The 19,300-nt window shown below is 42.1% G+C and overlaps 1 protein-coding gene across 2 annotated transcripts in view; it reads left to right on the top strand.

Annotated features, from left to right (window-relative positions):
- Nucleotides 1-19,300, top strand: part of LOC124149486 (adipokinetic hormone/corazonin-related peptide receptor variant I-like) — a 62,545-nt gene that overhangs the window by 31,595 nt on the left and 11,650 nt on the right. For both annotated transcript variants that reach the window (XM_046521107.2, XM_046521109.2), the window contains exons 2-3: nt 13,793-13,997; nt 14,184-14,291. In XM_046521107.2, the coding sequence (XP_046377063.1) occupies nt 13,793-13,997; nt 14,184-14,291 (313 nt within the window). The remainder of the gene's footprint in view (nt 1-13,792; nt 13,998-14,183; nt 14,292-19,300) is intronic.

Genomic DNA, 19,300 nt, shown 5'->3' with positions numbered 1-19,300 from the left:
AAATTTGCGAAATAGGCGACCACGGGCCTGGTGCGGAAGGAGCAATATTCACAATCAGTTGGACTCATATCAACGTCCAGTCTTATAGTAAACTGTTATAAGATGTAAAGCATGTCTTGTAGTAAACAGTTATATGTTTTAAAACTATCCACCAGACTTCAGACTTTGACTTCCTGAATGACAACTTTCCCTTTATGTCGAGAAATATTCCAGCAGCTCCAGCCTTTGGTGTCTATCTTTTACAACTTTTGAGGTACAATCTTATGACTCAAAAGTTGATTGATCAAGACTTTTAGTTACATTATTCAGTGCCTCAGTAAAGCTTTCAAAAGGGTTTTATGGTAAGCAAGGGAGTACATCTCCAAATTTGTCGCATCAGTGAAGAAATGATGTGTGATGCAATTCCCTATTTTGATTTGTACCATATGTTCCCGTGTTTTTCAGGTGAACAATTGACTTGCCTTTGCATGTGTTTGTCGGTGGGGCACAATAAGCCCACCGTTTCGCGAACACCTGGTATCATCACTATTTCATAGCGATACACATGCTCTTGATCGTACAGTAATATAGTCGAGATCGTACAATGATATAGTCGAGATCGTACAATGATATAGTCGAGATCGTACGATGGACTCGTAAGGACTGCTTTTATAGCTGTTTTGAGTGAGTGAGTGAGTGAGTGAGTGAGAATTCGTTTATATGTATTATGAGTGAGTGAGTGACGCAGCTTTTATTAGCATTCCAGGTATATCACGTTGTGTCAGCTTAATGCGGGATGAAAAGCCCGAAGTGATGCAGGTCTCAGACGTTTACCTCTTTGGTCAAAACCACGAGTATGGTGCTGACAAACCTAGAACCAGAACCCAGGTTCGACCAGCACCGCCACTAGGACACAACTCAACCATTAGCCCACCACCGCCACCAGGACACAACTTAACCACTAGCCCACCACCGCCACCAGGACACAACTCAACCATTAGCCCACCACCGCCACCGGGACACAACTCAACCACTACCCCCCACCGCCACCACATTACATCTCATCCACCGCCACCAGGACACAACTCAACCACTAGCCCACCACCGCCACTAGGACACAACTCAACCATTAGCCCACCACCGCCACCAGGGCACAACTCAACCATTAGCCCACCACCGCCACCAGGACACAACTCAACCATTAGCCCACCACCGCCACCGGGACACAACTCAACCACTACCCCCCACCGCCACCACATTACATCTCATCCACCGCCACCAGGACACAACTCAACCACTAGCCCACCACCGCCACTAGGACACAACTCAACCATTAGCCCACCACCGCCACCAGGGCACAACTCAACCATTAGCCCACCACCGCCACCAGGACACAACTCAACCATTAGCCCACCACTGCCACCAGGACACAACTCAACCATTAGCCCACCACCGCCACCAGGACACAACTCAACCACTAGCCCACCACCGCCACTAGGACACAACTCAACCATTAGCCCACCACCGCCACCAGGGCACAACTCAACCATTAGCCCACCACCGCCACTAGGACACAACTCAACCATTAGCCCACCACCGCCACCAGGACACAACTCAACCATTAGCCCACCACCGCCACCAGGGCACAACTCAACCATTAGCCCACCACCGCCACCAGGACACAACTCAACCATTAGCCCACCACCGCCACTAGGACACAACTCAACCATTAGCCCACCACCGCCACTAGGACACAACTCAACCATTAGCCCACCACCGCCACCAGGACACAACTCAACCATTAGCCCACCACCGCCACTAGGACACAACTCAACCATTAGCCCACCACCGCCACTAGGACACAACTCAACCATTAGCCCACCACCGCCACCAGGGCACAACTCAACCATTAGCCCACCACCGCCACTAGGACACAACTCAACCATTAGCCCACCACCGCCACTAGGACACAACTCAACCATTAGCCCACCACCGCCACTAGGACACAAGTCAACCACTATCCCCCACCGCCACCACATTACATCTCAACCACCGTTTCCAGGATACAACTCAACCATTAGCCCACCACCGCCGCCGGGATACGACTCAACTGCAACCCCATTTCCGCCACCACATTACATCTCAACCACCGCTACCAGGATACAACTCAACCATTAACTCACATGCACCTGCAGGACACAACTCAACCACTAGCCTACACCCATCACAAGGATATAACTCAACCACTATCCCCCACCGCCACCAGGACACAACTCAACCACTAGCCTACACCCACCAACAAGATACAACTCAACCTCTAGCCCAAACCCACCACGCCTACCCACACCCGCAACGCCTATCCACACCCACTGCCAGTCCGATCCGCCACCAGCTTCTGCTCCACCCCACCACCAACCTACCCACTGCACCACCCACTCATTCATCGAAACGTGGGGCGGTCGGGTAGCCTGGTGGTTAAAACGTTCGCTCGTCACGCCGAAGACCCGGGTTCGATTCCCGACATGGGTACATTGTGTGAAGCCCATTTCTGGTGTCCCCCGCCGCGATATTTCTGGAATATTGCTAAAATCGGCGCAAAACCATACTCACTCACTCATTCATCGAAACGTTTGGAAACCTTTTTTTCTGTCCTTCATTTGAAAACAGGAAAAAAATCATAAATATAATTATATAAAACTCAACATATTAAAAAGAAATTCGTTTTAAAAGCCCAAGATTATGAACGTTAGGGAAAGAATCTTGATTTTAAATAATAATCTTGCTGGAGTTCAAACCTGGAAAGAATATTTCATAATTTTTTGTACAAATTTCTAGAATGTGTGTTTTACCTGATCGCAAAAGATGTTCATGACATTGTAATATTGTTTTCATTTACAACATTCATTTGTAAATCGATACTTGAGTTGTACATTTAATGTCGCTGCTGGAAACATGAGTGTAAATATAAAAAGTGAATGCAAGAGAATAACCAGTCTTGATTATCGGCAGAAACAGATTCCATTTGGCGTAAAGGGCAAAATAATTGTGAACAACAAAAGGGTTCAGTTCGGTTTACTTGCTGACGTTCTCGATACATTCCCGGTTAATTTCGGTGAAATGTTGAGGCGTCGTCAAAGTAATTTCAACCACTCACACAGCATAACTCCTCACTTTAATTGAATCTTAAAACCATGATGAAGTCAGCTGGAAAGAATGACCGTATTACTTCCTAATTTACTGCGACAACACATCCATTTCTGTCTGCTACATAATAGGGACCGAAATACAGAAATTGTGAAATCATGAAGAAACAATCTCACTGTTTTCACGAGTCATCTGAACCCTGCCAGTAATAACACAGCTTTGGTGGTTTCGCAAGTTATTCACTTGCAACATACACAAGTAATGCGGCTTAAATTTCCATAATCTGTCAATGATAATCCCTACATTTTCAAAGCAAATGATGCATCAAAACAATTATTCATGTGTACATATTGAGGCGGATGGCGGAGATAAAACGATGTACGTATTGTGTTGCGGAAAAAACGTCCTCGAGCGTGTGTTTGAAAGTCTCTTCATTTAGTCTCTCCGTCGGCGTGGAGCTGACGGGTAATCGATGCCAGTTCGCCGCAAGAAATAATTAGTATGTTTTCCGGGGAGCGTGGACTAGAAAAACTGCCACGAACCTCAATGTGTCTTTCGTGATCAAAGTTTTTTGGCTGATTGAAAAAAATGCTAACGCCTGTGATAACATACTCCTATTTCGTAAAATATATTTTTGCGTCCTAATTTCATGGTTGCATTAGTCACATGCCGTCAGAATTTTTTTTTATTACACCTGCCGTCTTCTAATAATCCTCAAAGGGCACACACCTTTCCGCTGTAATTCCAAGAAAAATGTTTGTGGTTTTATAGTCGTTTCTTCTATTTTAAAACAATGTGTACTTCATGCGTTGAGTGTACTTCATGCGTTGAATTCGCTTTGTCAAACATGCTGCATCGATTCTCCAAGGGACAGCAAAATCCCGTATTCTGTCTGCATGTTACAAGAGGGGACCGTCTCACTAGTCATGCCCTATCTCGGGCCGCCCTCGGCAGCTGTTCACTAACTTTACTCTGTCAGCACCTCTTCGCAATGCATGGGTAAAACCCCATTGTAATATACACCCTGACGTCCTATTTTAGAATAAGACATGTCATTTAAGCACCCATCATGTGTAACATGTAATATCTCTTTCTAATTGACAGCATATTAAAACGTGCAATATTCGTTTGCTGTAATATTGTTTTTCAAATAGGGAGCACTTCATGATAATAATTATGCAATTGTAACATATCATTCTAAATTGTAATATGCCGTTATCAGATGCAGCGTCATATTTTACATAGTTATTCTACATTTAAAAAAATAACTTACTGTTTAAACAGTGCTCAGTAATAATCATGTGCGGATATGTCTCCAAAAAGACTATCAACAATAACACGGCCTCACTGCACACTTTGGATAGCGATCTGTCGAAACCATTTGGCGTAAATGGCAAAATAGAAAAATATGCTTTTTTTTAATCCACCGTAAAAAGGTCGGCAGCAGTTTCAAAGCTCGACAGGGAGATCCTTAACGTCGACCCGTCCTGGAAGGCCTGTGACGTGTGCAAATACAAGCAACAAACCCTTTCCCTATCTATAAGAAATCTCTTCCAGAAGCAGAGTCGATTGTACTCTTCCGACTATACCATCAACATATGTTTATGAATCACTATCAACAAGTGATGATACCAGGTGTTCCCTGAAAGGTGTGACCGTATCGTATCCGTCACTAACGCATGAATGTAGTAAATGCAATAAACTTGACCAATCATCTTTAAAGCAAGAGTCGACGCTCTTTGAAATCTTAGTAGGAAGAGTAGCCTTGATTGTACCTCAAAGGTTAAGGCATGAAGACACCTTAGTAGGAAGAGTAGCCTTGATTGTACCTCAAATGGTTAAGGCATGAAGACACCTTAGTAGAAAGAGTAGGCTTGATTGTACCTCAAAGGTTAAGGCATGAAGACACCTTAGTAGAAAGAGTAGCCTTGATTGTACCTCAAAGGTTAAGGCATGAAGACACCTTAGTAGGAAGAGTAGCCTTGATTGTACCTCAAAGGTTAAGGCATGAAGACACCTTAGTAGAAAGAGTAGCCTTGATTGTACCTCAAAGGTTCAGGCATGGAGACACCTTAGTAGAAAGAGTAGGCTTGATTGTACCTCAAAGGTTAAGGCATGAAGACACCTTAGTAGAAAGAGTAGCCTTGATTGTACCTCAAAGGTTAAGGCATGAAGACACCTTAGTAGGAAGAGTAGCCTTGATTGTACCTCAAAGGTTAAGGCATGAAGACACCTTAGTAGAAAGAGTAGCCTTGATTGTACCTCAAAGGTTAAGGCATGAAGACACCTTAGTAGAAAGAGTAGCCTTGATTGTACCTCAAAGGTTAAGGCATGAAGACACCTTAGTAGAAAGAGTAGCCTTGATTGTACCTCAAAGGTTAAGGCATGAAGACACCTTAGTAGGAAGAGTAGCCTTGATTGTACCTCAAAGGTTAAGGCATGAAGACACCTTAGTAGAAAGAGTAGCCTTGATTGTACCTCAAAGGTTCAGGCATGAAGACACCTTAGTAGAAAGAGTAGGCTTGATTGTACCTCAAAGGTTAAGGCATGAAGACACCTTAGTAGAAAGAGTAGCCTTGATTGTACCTCAAAGGTTAAGGCATGAAGACACCTTAGTAGAAAGAGTAGCCTTGATTGTACCTCAAAGGTTAAGGCATGAAGACACCTTAGTAGAAAGAGTAGCCTTGATTGTACCTCAAAGGTTCAGGCATGAAGACACCTTAGTAGAAAGAGTAGCCTTGATTGTACCTCAAAGGTTAAGGCATGAAGACACCTTAGTAGAAAGAGTAGCCTTGATTGTACCTCAAAGGTTAAGGCATGAAGACACCTTAGTAGGAAGAGTAGCCTTGATTGTACCTCAAAGGTTAAGGCATGAAGACACCAGATGCAGGAGCTGCTCGAATAGTGCTCCATATAAGAGAAAGGTGACTACTTGAAAGTTGAAGTCATCCCTCTTGACAGACAGTCTTTGTGACACTGAATCTTTATGCATCGATCTTAATATGATACAGGTGAAGCGGTCTCACTGGCCTCCTTTATTTCTATTTCAGGTGGGTAAATCAGTGAAAGGGAATTGGCTTTTTGATAGTAATTGAAGGATATTCGATCATCGATACACTTGTCGTTTAAGTTAAACATCCTGACCAAATTACTTTGTTTTGACTTCGCCAATCCGAGTAGAAATTCCGATTTATATGCATAAAGAAACAGATCAACAAGAAAGGGGGAACAATTAGTACCCATGGGGATGCTTCATTAATGCCTACATTATCAATGCATAGATGTTATAAATGAGGAAGTCCAACATTTCCCAGTTTGTTTTCTCAGTAAACTTGAGATGGCATTTGAGATAACCGGATGTTGCACGTTGTATGCCGTTGGAATGAATGAGTGTATATGGTATATGTTTCTATTACATTACATGTTATATCCAGATTGTAACTATTGCTGTATTGGACTTTCCAGGAAATTAGATGAATATATCCCATAACTATTTGAGTGTTTGTTACACATCCAGATGAATGGATGTATGTGTGTTGACGGTGCGAAAAATAAACAACGGTTCTACTCATCTAACCGACCCCTCCCGCCCGCGGCACTCTTGCCATAGCTTCACGACCCCTCCCGCCCGCGGAACTCTTGCCATAGCTTCACGACCCCTCCCGCCCACGGAACTCTTGCCATAACTTTACGACCCCTCGCGCCCACGGATCTCTTGCCATAGCTTCACGACCCCTCGCGCCCACGGATCTCTTGCCATAGCTTCACGATCCCTCCCGCCCACGGATCTCTTGCCATAGCTTCACGACCCCTCGCGCCCACGGATCTCTTGCCATAGCTTCACGACCCCTCGCGCCCACGGAACTCTTGCCATAGCTTCACGACCCCTCCCGCCCACGGAACTCTTGCCATAACTTTACGACCCCTCGCGCCCACGGATCTCTTGCCATAGCTTCACGACCCCTCCCGCCCACGGATCTCTTGCCATAGCTTCACGACCCCTCGCGCCCACGGATCTCTTGCCATAACTTCACGACCCCTCCCGCCCACGGTTCTCTTGCCATAACTTCACGACCCCTCCCGCCCACGGATCTCTTGCCATAACTTCACGACCCCTCCCGCCCACGGATCTCTTGCCATAGCTTCACGACCCCTCGCGCCCACGGATCTCTTGCCATAGCTTCACGACCCCTCGCGCCCACGGAACTCTTGCCATAGCTTCACGACCCCTCCCGCCCACGGAACTCTTGCCATAACTTTACGACCCCTCGCGCCCACGGATCTCTTGCCATAGCTTCACGACCCCTCCCGCCCACGGATCTCTTGCCATAGCTTCACGACCCCTCGCGCCCACGGATCTCTTGCCATAACTTCACGACCCCTCCCGCCCACGGATCTCTTGCCATAACTTCACGACCCCTCCCGCCCACGGATCTCTTGCCATAGCTTCACGACCCCTCGCGCCCACGGATCTCTTGCCATAGCTTCACGACCCCTCCCGCCCACGGATCTCTTGCCATAGCTTCACGACCCCTCCCGCCCACGGATCTCTTGCCATAGCTTCACGACCCCTCGCGCCCACGGATCTCTTGCCATAGCTTCACGACCCCTCCCGCCCACGGATCTCTTGCCATAGCTTCACGACCCCTCCCGCCCACGGATCTCTTGCCATAGCTTCACGACCCCTCGCGCCCACGGATCTCTTGCCATAGCTTCACGACCCCTCCCGCCCACGGAACTCTTGCCATAGCTTCACGACCCCTCCCGCCCACGGATCTCTTGCCATAACATCACCATCATATACTGATATCTATAGAATATGTCCGATGTATTCAATCGTAGCAATACAAAACAACCCATTGCGATTCTTTCTGCGCACAACAACGGATACATTAACGGTAATCTCTGTGTCTCAGTTTTATTATTCAGTGCATCGAGTATAGCAACTGATACTTGACTTGATCAGACATTAATAAACAACTTTAACAAAACTCTGCAGTGATTGATTTCTAGGTTACTAACTGGATTTGGAGTCTGCAAATATCCCTTGAAAATAAATGCGTGAGCGACTTATTTAATATTTGGAACAAATGGCATTCGACAATGACGCAAACTATCGCGCTGTTTGTTATAGGCACATGCAACCAAGCAACGCTCTCTCACCATCGAATAATGAGAGTTTTCTGCATTGTAAACAAGTAACAAAAGTATGGTTGTGTTTCGTCGTAGCAACACTCTCTCACCACCGTATAATGAGAGTTTTCTGCATTGTAAACAAGTAACAAAAGTATGGTTGTGTTTCGTCGTAGCAACACTCTCTCACCACCGAATAATGAGAGTTTTCTGCATTGTAAACAAGTAACAAAAGAATGGTTCTGTTTCGTCGTAGCAACACTCTCTCACCACCGAATAATGAGAGTTTTCTGCATTGTAAACAAGTAACAAAAGTATGGTTGTGTTCCGTCGTAGCAACACTCTCTCACCACCGAATAATGAGAGTTTTCTGCATTGTAAACAAGTAATAAAAGTATGGTTGTGTTTCGTCGTAGCAACACTCTCTCACCACCGTACAATGAGAGTTTTCTGCATTGTAAACAAGTAACAAAATTATGGTTGTGTTTCGTCGTAGCAACACTCTCTCACCACCGAATAATGAGAGTTTTCTGCATTGTAAACAAGTAACAAAAGTATGGTTGTGTTTCGTTGTATCAACACTCTCTCACCACCGTATAATGAGAGTTTTCTGCATTGTAAACAAGGAACAAAATTATGGTTGTGTTTCGTCGTAGCAACACTCTCTCACCATCGAATAATGAGTTTTTCTGCATTGTAAACAAGTAACAAAAGTATGGTTGTGCTTCGTCGTAGCAACACTCTCTCACCCCCCATTAATGAGAGTTTTCTGCATTGTAAACAAGTAACAAAATTATGGTTGTGTTTCGTCATAGCAACACTCTCTCACCACCGTATAATGAGAGTTTTCTGCATTGTAAACAAGGAACAAAATTATGGTTGTGTTTCGTCGTAGCAACACTCTCTCACCACCGAATAATGAGAGTTTTTCTGCATTGTAAACAAGTAACAAAAGTATGGTTGTGTTTCGTCGTAGCAACACTCTCTCACCCCCCATTAATGAGAGTTTTCTGCATTGTAAACAAGTAACAAAAGTATGGTTGTGTTTCGTCGTAGCAACACTCTCTCACCACCGAATAATGAGAGTTTTCTGCATTGTAAACAAGTAACAAAAGTATGGTTGTGTTTCGTCGTAGCAACACTCTCTCACCACCGTATAATGAGAGTTTTCTGCATTGTAAACAAGGAACAAAATTATGGTTGTGTTTCGTCGTAGCAACACTCTCTCACCACCGAATAATGAGAGTTTTCTGCATTGTAAACAAGTAACAAAAGTATGGTTGTGTTTCGTCGTAGCAACACTCTCTCACCACCGAATAATGAGAGTTTTCTGCATTGTAAACAAGTAACAAAAGTATGGTTGTGTTTCGTCGTAGCAACACTCTCTCACCACCGAATAATGAGAGTTTTCTGCATTGTAAACAAGGAACAAAATTATGGTTGTGTTTCGTCGTAGCAACACTCTCTCACCACCGAATAATGAGAGTTTTCTGCATTGTAAACAAGTAACAAAAGTATGGTTGTGTTTTGTCGTAGCAACACTCTCTCACCACCGAATAATGAGAGTTTTCTGCATTGTAAACAAGTAACAAAAGTATGGTTGTGTTTCGTCGTAGCAACACTCTCTCACCACCGAATAATGAGAGTTTTCTGCATTGTAAACAAGGAACAAAATTATGGTTGTGTTTCGTCGTATCAACACTCTCTCACCATCGAATAATGAGAGTTTTCTGCATTGTAAACAAGTAACAAAAGTATGGTTGTGTTTCGTCGTAGCAACACTCTCTCACCACCGAATAATGAGAGTTTTCTGCATTGTAAACAAGTAACAAAAGTTTGGTTGTGTTTCGTCGTAGCAACACTCTCTCACCAGAGAATAATGAGAGTTTTCTGCATTGTAAACAAGTAACAAAAGTATGGTTGTGTTTCGTCGTAGCAACACTCTCTCACCACCGAATAATGAGAGTTTTCTGCATTGTAAACAAGGAACAAAATTATGGTTGTGTTTCGTCGTATCAACACTTTCTCACCATCGAATAATGAGAGTTTTCTGCATTGTAAACAAGTAACAAAATTATGGTTGTGTTTCGTCGGAGCAACACTCTCTCACCACCGAATAATGAGAGTTTTCTGCATTGTAAACAAGTAACAAAAGTATGGTTGTGTTCCGTCGTAGCAACACTCTCTCACCACCGAATAATGAGAGTTTTCTGCATTGTAAACAAGGAACAAAATTATGGTTGTGTTTCGTCGTAGCAACACTCTCTCACCACCGAATAATGAGAGTTTTCTGCATTGTAAACAAGTAACAAAAGTATGGTTGTGTTTCGTCGTAGCAACACTCTCTCACCACCGAATAATGAGAGTTTTCTGCATTGTAAACAAGTAACAAAAGTATGGTTGTGTTTCGTCGTAGCAACACTCTCTCACCACCGAATAATGAGAGTTTTCTGCATTGTAAACAAGTAACAAAATTATGGTTGTGTTTCGTCGTAGCAACACTCTCTCACCACCGAATAATGAGAGTTTTCTGCATTGTAAACAAGTAACAAAAGTATGGTTGTGTTTCGTCGTAGCAACACTCTCTCACCACCGAATAATGAGAGTTTTCTGCATTGTAAACAAGTAACAAAAGTATGGTTGTGTTTCGTCGTAGCAACACTCTCTCACCACCGAATAATGAGAGTTTTCTGCATTGTAAACAAGTTATAAAAGTATGGTTGTGTTTAGTCGTAGCAACGCTCTCTCACCATCGAATAATGAATGCTGACTTATTTGTAAACCAACGACGAAGGTCTGGTAGTGTTCGTTGTTAGCAATAATCTCTCACCATGGAATACTGAAAGTTCACTAAGTTAATAACAAGTAAAGAAAGTATTGTTGTATTGTGTGCTAGCAATGCTCTCATCATGAAATAATGAGAGTTCACTAATTTGTAAACAAGTAACGAGGGTAAGTAATGCTCTCTCACCATCGAATACTCACTTAATTCACTAACTTTGTTCAGTAACAGTGGTAAAGAAGAAGTACAATTGTTGTTTGTTAACGATATGATCTTTGGAAAGATATTGTCTCATTATAATCCTCATTTCGACAGTTATCACCAGTAAACCCCTCGCTTTAAATAGTTTTTACCAGCTGTTTAATTGTATTTTATTCATTATTTACATTTAATTAACATACTCATGGTTTGGTATGGATAAAGTTTGTAATCCGGTTATTTTTTTGTTTTTGTTTTTAAGGTTGACCATGTCTCGTAGGCATAGACGCTGAATGTTGTATTCAATTTTTAATTGTGTATTTCGTGTAATACATCATCAATACAACACGACACTCCCATTATTTTGCGTATTATTCTGAACCAATACTTAGTCATCGTACTAGCCACATATAAAAAACATCATTGCTACACACCACGATACCACACTCGTCTTCTCATGAAACAGTCATATCATAATAATGGGTCAGTTTGACTGTCCAATACTGAGGGTCCTCATGAAAATTCGGAATTAACTATGGCAAAGAATCACCCAGCTTGAATTTGAAGCAAGCTATCGTAGATTGTCCAATACATGTTTTGACTTTTACTTGTTTACGTTGGTCTCGTGTTATTGTCAGTCTAACTTACCGCTCATTGCCAGCAGTGCCTACTGGTCTGGCTAACAAATTAAGTCATATCTTATGATTACTATGCTGCGTGCAAGACCCATCCTTTCGATATCTTTAGAAAAAGGGGCAATGCTTAGTTTGTTTTTTGGGAGTGGAGCCGGAGGTTTTGAAGAATAGCGTGGAATGTGAAGTTATTCACTGTATATGTTTTGGTGTTTGGAAAGTGTTTAAAGAGAAACACGCAGAATGGAGCGCGGTGTTTGAAGAATGTTGTGTGGCGTGAGGTGTTTAGAGAACATTGTGTAGGGCGTGGTGTTCCGGGAATATTGTGTGGACTGTGGTGTTCCGGGAATATTGTGTGGAGCGTGGTGTTCCGGGAATATTGAATGTGAAGAGTGTGGTCTTTAGAGAACGTTGTGTGGGGCGTGGTGTTTAGACAACGTTGTGTAGAGCGTGGTGTTCCGGGAATATTGTGTGAAGTGGGGTGTTCCCGGGAATATTGTCTGGAGTTTTGTGTTCAGGGAATATTGAATGTGAACAGTGTGGCGTTCAGAGAATATTTTGTGGAGCGTGGTGTTCCGAAAATATTGTTTGGAGTATGGTGTTAGAGAATATTGTGTGGAGCGTGGTGTTTGGAGAATATTGTTTGGAGTATGGTGTTTAGAGAATATTGTGTTGTTGGTGGTGCTTAGGGAACGTTGTGAGGAGCGTGGTGTTCCGGGAATATTGTGTGGAGTGTGGTGTTCAGAGAACATTGTATGTTGAGTCTGGTGTATAGAGAATATTGTGTTGTTGGTGGTGCTTAGGGAACGTTGTGAGGAGCGTGGTGTTCCGGGAATATTGTGTGGAGCGTGGTGTTCAGAGAACATTGTATGTTGAGTCTGGTGTATAGAGAATATTGTGTTGTTGGTGGTGTTTAGGGAACGTTGTGGGGAGTGTGGTGTTCAGAGAACATTGTATGTTGAGTCTGGTATATAGAGAATATTGTGTTGTTGGTGGTGCTTAGGGAACGTTGTGAGGAGCGTGGTGTTCCGGGAATATTGTGTGGAGTGTGGTATTCAGAGAACATTGTATGTTGAGTCTGGTGTATAGAGAATATTGTGTTGTTGGTGGTGCTTAGGGAACGTTGTGAGGAGCGTGGTGTTCCGGGAATATTGTGTGGAGGGTGGTGTTCAGAGAAATTGTATGTTGAGTCTGGTGTATAGAGAATATTGTGTTGTTGGTGGTGCTTAGGGAACGTTGTGGGGAGCGTGGTGTTCCGAGAATATTGTGCTGAGCGTGGTGTTTAGAGAATGTTATGTAGTGTGTGGTGTTCCGAGAATATTTTGTGGAGGGTGTTGCTCCGAGAATATTGTGTGGAGTGTGGTGTTCCGAAAATACTTTGTGGAGTGCGATGTTCAGAGAACATTGTATGTTGAGTGTGGTGTTTAGAGAACGTTGTATGTTGAGTGTGGTGTTTAGAGAATGTTGCGCTGTGCGTGGTGTTTAGAGAACGTTGTTTGGAGCGTGGTGTTTCGAGTATGTAGTGTGGAGTGTGGTGTTCCGAGAATATTGAGTGGAGTGTGGTGTTCAGAGAACGTTGTATGTTGAGTGTGGTGTTTAGAGAATGTTGTGTGGTGCAGGGAAACTGGTGATAAGAACAGTGGATCGTTGTGTGATTAGGTGGAGCGCGGTGGTAGTGGAGCGCGGGGAGAGGAGCACTGAATGCTGTGAGGAGAGTGGGGGAGAGTTTCACTTTGAGATTTGAACACTGACAGTTGAGAGGGAACGTCGAGCTTTGTGTGTGAATAGTGTCATGCGCATTAATTTTATGAAAATATGAAACAAATTTCAGAAGGCTGTACAATACTATTCATTGTACTGTTTACTTCACTTAATAGCCTGATAACTGTACCAGGTATCTGTACGTGCAACCTCATTGTTCCAGAGCGTCATATTCCACGTGGAGAAGCACCCGGTCTACCCCTGGTTTACACAATGTGTCACGTTCAACTTCTTCCCGACGCCCATCCACGAGCTGGCCTACAACCTGTTCCACGTGATCGCCGTCTACGGCATGCCGCTTCTCATCATCACAGTCTCCTACTCGCTCATACTCTGTGAAATCTCAAAAAAATCCAGGCAAAGTAAAAGTATGTCATCTTTCGGCGTCTTCACACCTTACTCCCCTACTGTGGAAGAAACCCACTCAATTTCTACGGAAGAAATCGATCAGATTCTTATAAAGTAAAACGTACACGTGAGAGATCTTTTCAAAACTAATTAAACTCACACATTCTAACACACTTTATTTTGAGAGAAATTTGTCGTCATTTCAGATGAGCTTCAAGATACATCATCAAGGGCAAAAATTGGGCTGAGGCGATCCGCAATGGGGAATATTGAACGGGCAAGGATACGTACGTTGAAGATGACTCTCGTAATTGGTGCGTATTCGTCTATGTCATTCACGTATATCATATGGTAGATAATGTGTCCAATATAGGACCTTGTGGCGTCTACAACATGTACAGAGTCGTTACCTTATTGCTTGCCCATTGTCTTCACACCTTTTACTTTATGAACAGATGACATCAGACAGTAAGTAGGGACTGCTTTTGTTTCACGTCCATTCTTGTCTTCACAGCACTTGCATATGGCCCATGCACCTCGACCCACTCAGGACAGAAAATCTATTTTGCATTTCAGAATTGACAGTTTCTAAAAATGCTCATTACAACTTTTCATATTTTCATAACAGCGCTTATGTTTTAAGAGGAAAGCTAAATAGCGAACAAAACTTGTATCCAGTGACATTAAAATACATTACAAAGGAGATATCCATTTCTGTTTAAACGGATTTACATGTTCAAGGAATAGTAATCTATACTTAATACAGGACAGTATAGTAGTCAGGGGTTTTCTTACCACTTCCCCTCATAAAAAACAAAACATTGTGGCTTTTCCTTGTAGAAGTTGTCTTTACAATTTGAAATGTACCCATTCATATATTTTAAGATCCATCCTTACAGCCAGCCATTATAATAGGGATCAGTCAACGGGAAGGGACAAATCATCACTTCATCTCTGACAGTCTGGCTTAATCTCGTCTGGGCTTTTTTCGCAGTACAATTATAACCCCACCATAGTGGGGCACTGGTCATTACTGCGGTTTTATGAATGTTGTTCACGGAATATACTCTTCTCGAAGATGATAATACTTACCATATACTTATAGAACATGAAATGTATGGCCTGTTGCGATACTGACATAATCTGTATAATTTCCTGATGTCATTGGAATTATAACAATGTAAGACAGCAAGGCATTTATTCCCTATGTCATCGAGATGACATAAATTGCATTTCCTTTCTGCGGGCGGGGTGCAGTTGCAGTTGATTGTATGTTGCAAAATGAAACAAATCTTGGTAAAAGATGACAGGATGGCTCTAGTTTCAACTCATTATAAATGGTTTCTATATGGTACCTTTTGAAGAGACATCCATCACTGAAATAAACCACGATCTTATAATCTTTGCTTTGGGGACCGACCTTCTGATACTGTGACAAAAGCTTTGAAAGAATAATGGCGCTTCACATTGATAAAACCTTTTTTTGTCAGCCTCAAAACACATTGTTGCAAGGTGTTTATTATAAAACAAGTATTTAAAAAACAAACAAAAAACATAAAAAACAATACAGGACAACAAAAGCAACAACAACAAAAAACACACCCAAAACAACAACAACAAACAAAAAGAGAAACAAATCATGAACAATGGTCGGTCCCATACGACAGCTGAGACCAAATGTAGGGAAAGATCAAACTCGTTTAACCAACAAATACTTGTATCCAGCGATATTAAAATAGATTATGTAGAACATATCCATTTCTGTTCACACGTAATTACATGCTCATGGAATAGTAATCTATACTTAATACAGGACAGTTTCGCCAGTTACTTAACGACCACAGATATGTTCGACGCAAGGGCTTTTCTTACCAGTTCCCCTCATAAATAAAAATTACATAATTATAGAAATTGTCTTACAATTTGGAAAGTGCCCTTTTGTTTATTCTAATATCCATTATTACAGCGATTATTATAGGGATCAGTCAAGGGGAAGAGACAAAGCATCACGCAATCTGTGACAGTCTGACTTAATCTCGTCTGTGCTCTTCTGAGTCGCAGTACAATTATTATAACCCCCACACAGTTGGACACTGATCGATGCTGCGTTTTTATGAATGTTGTTAAACGGAATACACTCTTCTCAAAGATGATAATACTTATCACATACCAATATAATATGTAATGCATCCTCAATTTCCCCTGGGGGCGGTCGGGTAGCCTAGTGGTTAAAGCGTTCGCTCGTCACGCCGAAGACCCGGGTTCGATTCCCGACATGGGTACAATGTGTGAAGCCCATTTCTGGTATCCCCCGCCGTGATATTGCTGGAATATTGCTAAAATCGGCGTAAAACCAAACTTACTCACTACTCAATTTCCCCTAATTGTCAGTTTCCACACATACCCATTACAACTTTTCATATCTAAATATAAACGGCTTTGAGGTACATGAAATTGTGTTATAACACACTCGAATCACATAAAGCTCCAATAAACGATTTATCATATGTCAGGCATATAAATCTATACTCTCCAAAATATGCAGTGGATTGTCGAAATTAACAAATACGTACAGAAATACAAAGAGGTATCCAATGATCGGCGGGGATAAATAAGAAAAAGGAAGGACTAGGTCCAACATGACAATCAATGTTGGTTGTGTATTGCGAGGATGCAAACAACCAAGAAAGTCGATAGGGGTGTGTAGTAAACGAATGAACGTTTGAGATGGCCATGTCCCCATGATTAGACAAACATTCGTTTATTCGGGTTGGGATGGCCCAAATCAATCTCCCAATGCCAGTTTAAGGGAGTCGTGTCGACTACTCTTGCAGCGCCTTGCTCAGTTCGGCTGACGAAGCTTGTGGCTTTTTAGGTCGGCGTACACGTCCCCCGATCATGTCCAAGACGTGCTGTATTGGGAAAACGTCATGATGTTGTGGCCTTTGACATCGGCGTTCACGTATCCTGGTCCCGTCCCAGACGTGCTCTATTGGGGAAAAGCTCGGGGCCTATGGCTGGCCATTACATTCAGGTGATGGTTTGCTGCTCGGGGTAGTCGGTTACTATACATGCACGGTGGACACGAGCGTTATAGTGGACCAGCATGGCGCGCAAACGGCACAAGTATAGTCCACCCCGAAATATGTCATGTTGGCTTATGTGACGTTTTCACTGCGTTCGTTGGGACGCCTCCAGACACGTCCAAGCCTTTCCAGAAAGTCCGGAGTGAATCTGGAACGAACAATCTGAAAACATTACACGTTACCATCGCCGATACCCTTACGCTCTAAACACCATTGACATCGGGGCAAGAATTTGTCGAGTTGTTGAGGATGATACAACACGTGGGGCGCCGAGCATGCAGATTAGTTGCATTCATACGATTTCTAATCTTATGGTCAGTAACGTTAACGCCAGTGCCCTGGCAAGTGAACAGCGATTTCACTGGCTGATTGGCCTCGCTTCTGATTAATCGATCCTGGACTTCTGATGTTGACCTGGGTCGCCATGTGCGGAGCCGATCATTAACATTTTGTGTCTGCAGAAACCTTTTCCAAAGTCTGCAAATCAGTCTGAGCCATATGGGGCATATTGGTTTTCTCTCGCTGTGTTCTTCCAGTTTGAAACATGCCAATAGCCCTCAGGCGGTCATCACGTTGTAGAAGACGCGTTCCCAATCTGACCACAGATACTGCATCAAAGCCAGAGCTGAGAGCTTACTTGTTTCTGATAAAATGAAAATCAACAATTCAAATTGCGATTTGACGACCTTTCCCTGAAGTGAGAAATCAAGACTGCCCCCCTACCCATGTGCACAGAGGAACTGCATTGTCCACATGCAAGTTTTGGGAGTAAGGCTTAGGTTCCGAAACCCTTCTGTTTTTGGCAATCACGTGTTCAAAACTGATCTTTCTTTGACGACTGATCATAGTATTACTCCATACTTTTTTTGAGCGTATACTATACTTTAGCAGACTTAATGACATTGTAATGACTGAGAAAAGAAGACAAGGAAATACTATCATGCCATTTTTTACTACAACTGGGGTACAACCATTGCCACCAAGAGCTTTCAAATGTAGACCGTCAGTGACGTATCGCTGAAAAAAGGATTCTTTCATAGTAGCATTTCAGATGAAAGCAGCGGCACACGATGGTTGAACATCGTAGCCAATCAGGTTAAAGTATTGGAATAAGATGTTGCATCATATTCAATAAAAAGAAGCAGCGGGGTACGAAGTTGTTGCATGATAGTCAAGTGAAATTAGTGGAATAATATAACTTCATGGTCAATCAAATGAAAGTAGTGGAATAATACATTGTTACATTATAGTCAGTCAAGTGATAGTAGTGAAATAATACATTGTTTACTTCTTAGTCAATCAAGTGATAGTAGTGAAATAATACATTGTTACATTATAGTCAGTCAAGTGATAGTAGTGAAATAATACATTGTTTACTTCTTAGTCAATCAAGTGATAGTAGTGAAATAATACATTGTTACATTATAGTCAGTCAAGTGATAGTAGTGAAATAATACATTGTTTACTTCTTAGTCAATCAAGTAATAGTAGTGAAATAATACATTGTTTACTTCTTAGTCAATCAAGTGATAGTAGTAAAATAATACATCGTTTACTTCTTAGTCAATCAAGTGGCAGTAGTGGAATAATACATTGTTACATTATAGTCAGTCAAGTGATAGTAGTGAAATAATACATTGTTTACTTCTTAGTCAATCAAGTGATAGTAGTGAAATAATACATTGTTTACTTCTTAGTCAATCAAGTGACAGTAGTGGATTAATACATTGTTACATTATAGTCAGTCAAGTGATAGTAGTGAAATAATACATTGTTTACTTCTTAGTCAATCAAGTGATAGTAGTGAAATAATACATTGTTTACTTCTTAGTCAATCAAGTGATAGTAGTGAAATAATACATTGTTTACTTCTTAGTCAATCAAGTGATAGTAGTGAAATAATACATCGTTTACTTCTTAGTCAATCAAGTGACAGTAGTGGAATAATACATTGTTACATTATAGTCAGTCAAGTGATAGTAGTGAAATAATACATTGTTACATTATAGTCAATCAAGTGATAGTAGTGAAATAATACATTGTTTACTTCTTAGTCAATCAAGTGATAGTAGTGAAATAATACATTGTTTACTTCTTAGTCAATCAAGTGACAGTAGTGGATTAATACATTGTTACATTATAGTCAGTCAAGTGATAGTAGTGAAATAATACATTGTTTACTTCTTAGTCAATCAAGTGATAGTAGTGAAATAATACATTGTTTACTTCTTAGTCAA

This window comes from Haliotis rufescens, unplaced genomic scaffold, assembly GCF_023055435.1.
Source record: "Haliotis rufescens isolate VD_foot unplaced genomic scaffold, xgHalRufe1.0.p SCAF_1, whole genome shotgun sequence".
Classification (NCBI taxonomy): Eukaryota; Metazoa; Mollusca; class Gastropoda; order Lepetellida; family Haliotidae; genus Haliotis; species Haliotis rufescens.
This window is presented reverse-complemented; position numbering and strand designations above follow the sequence as displayed.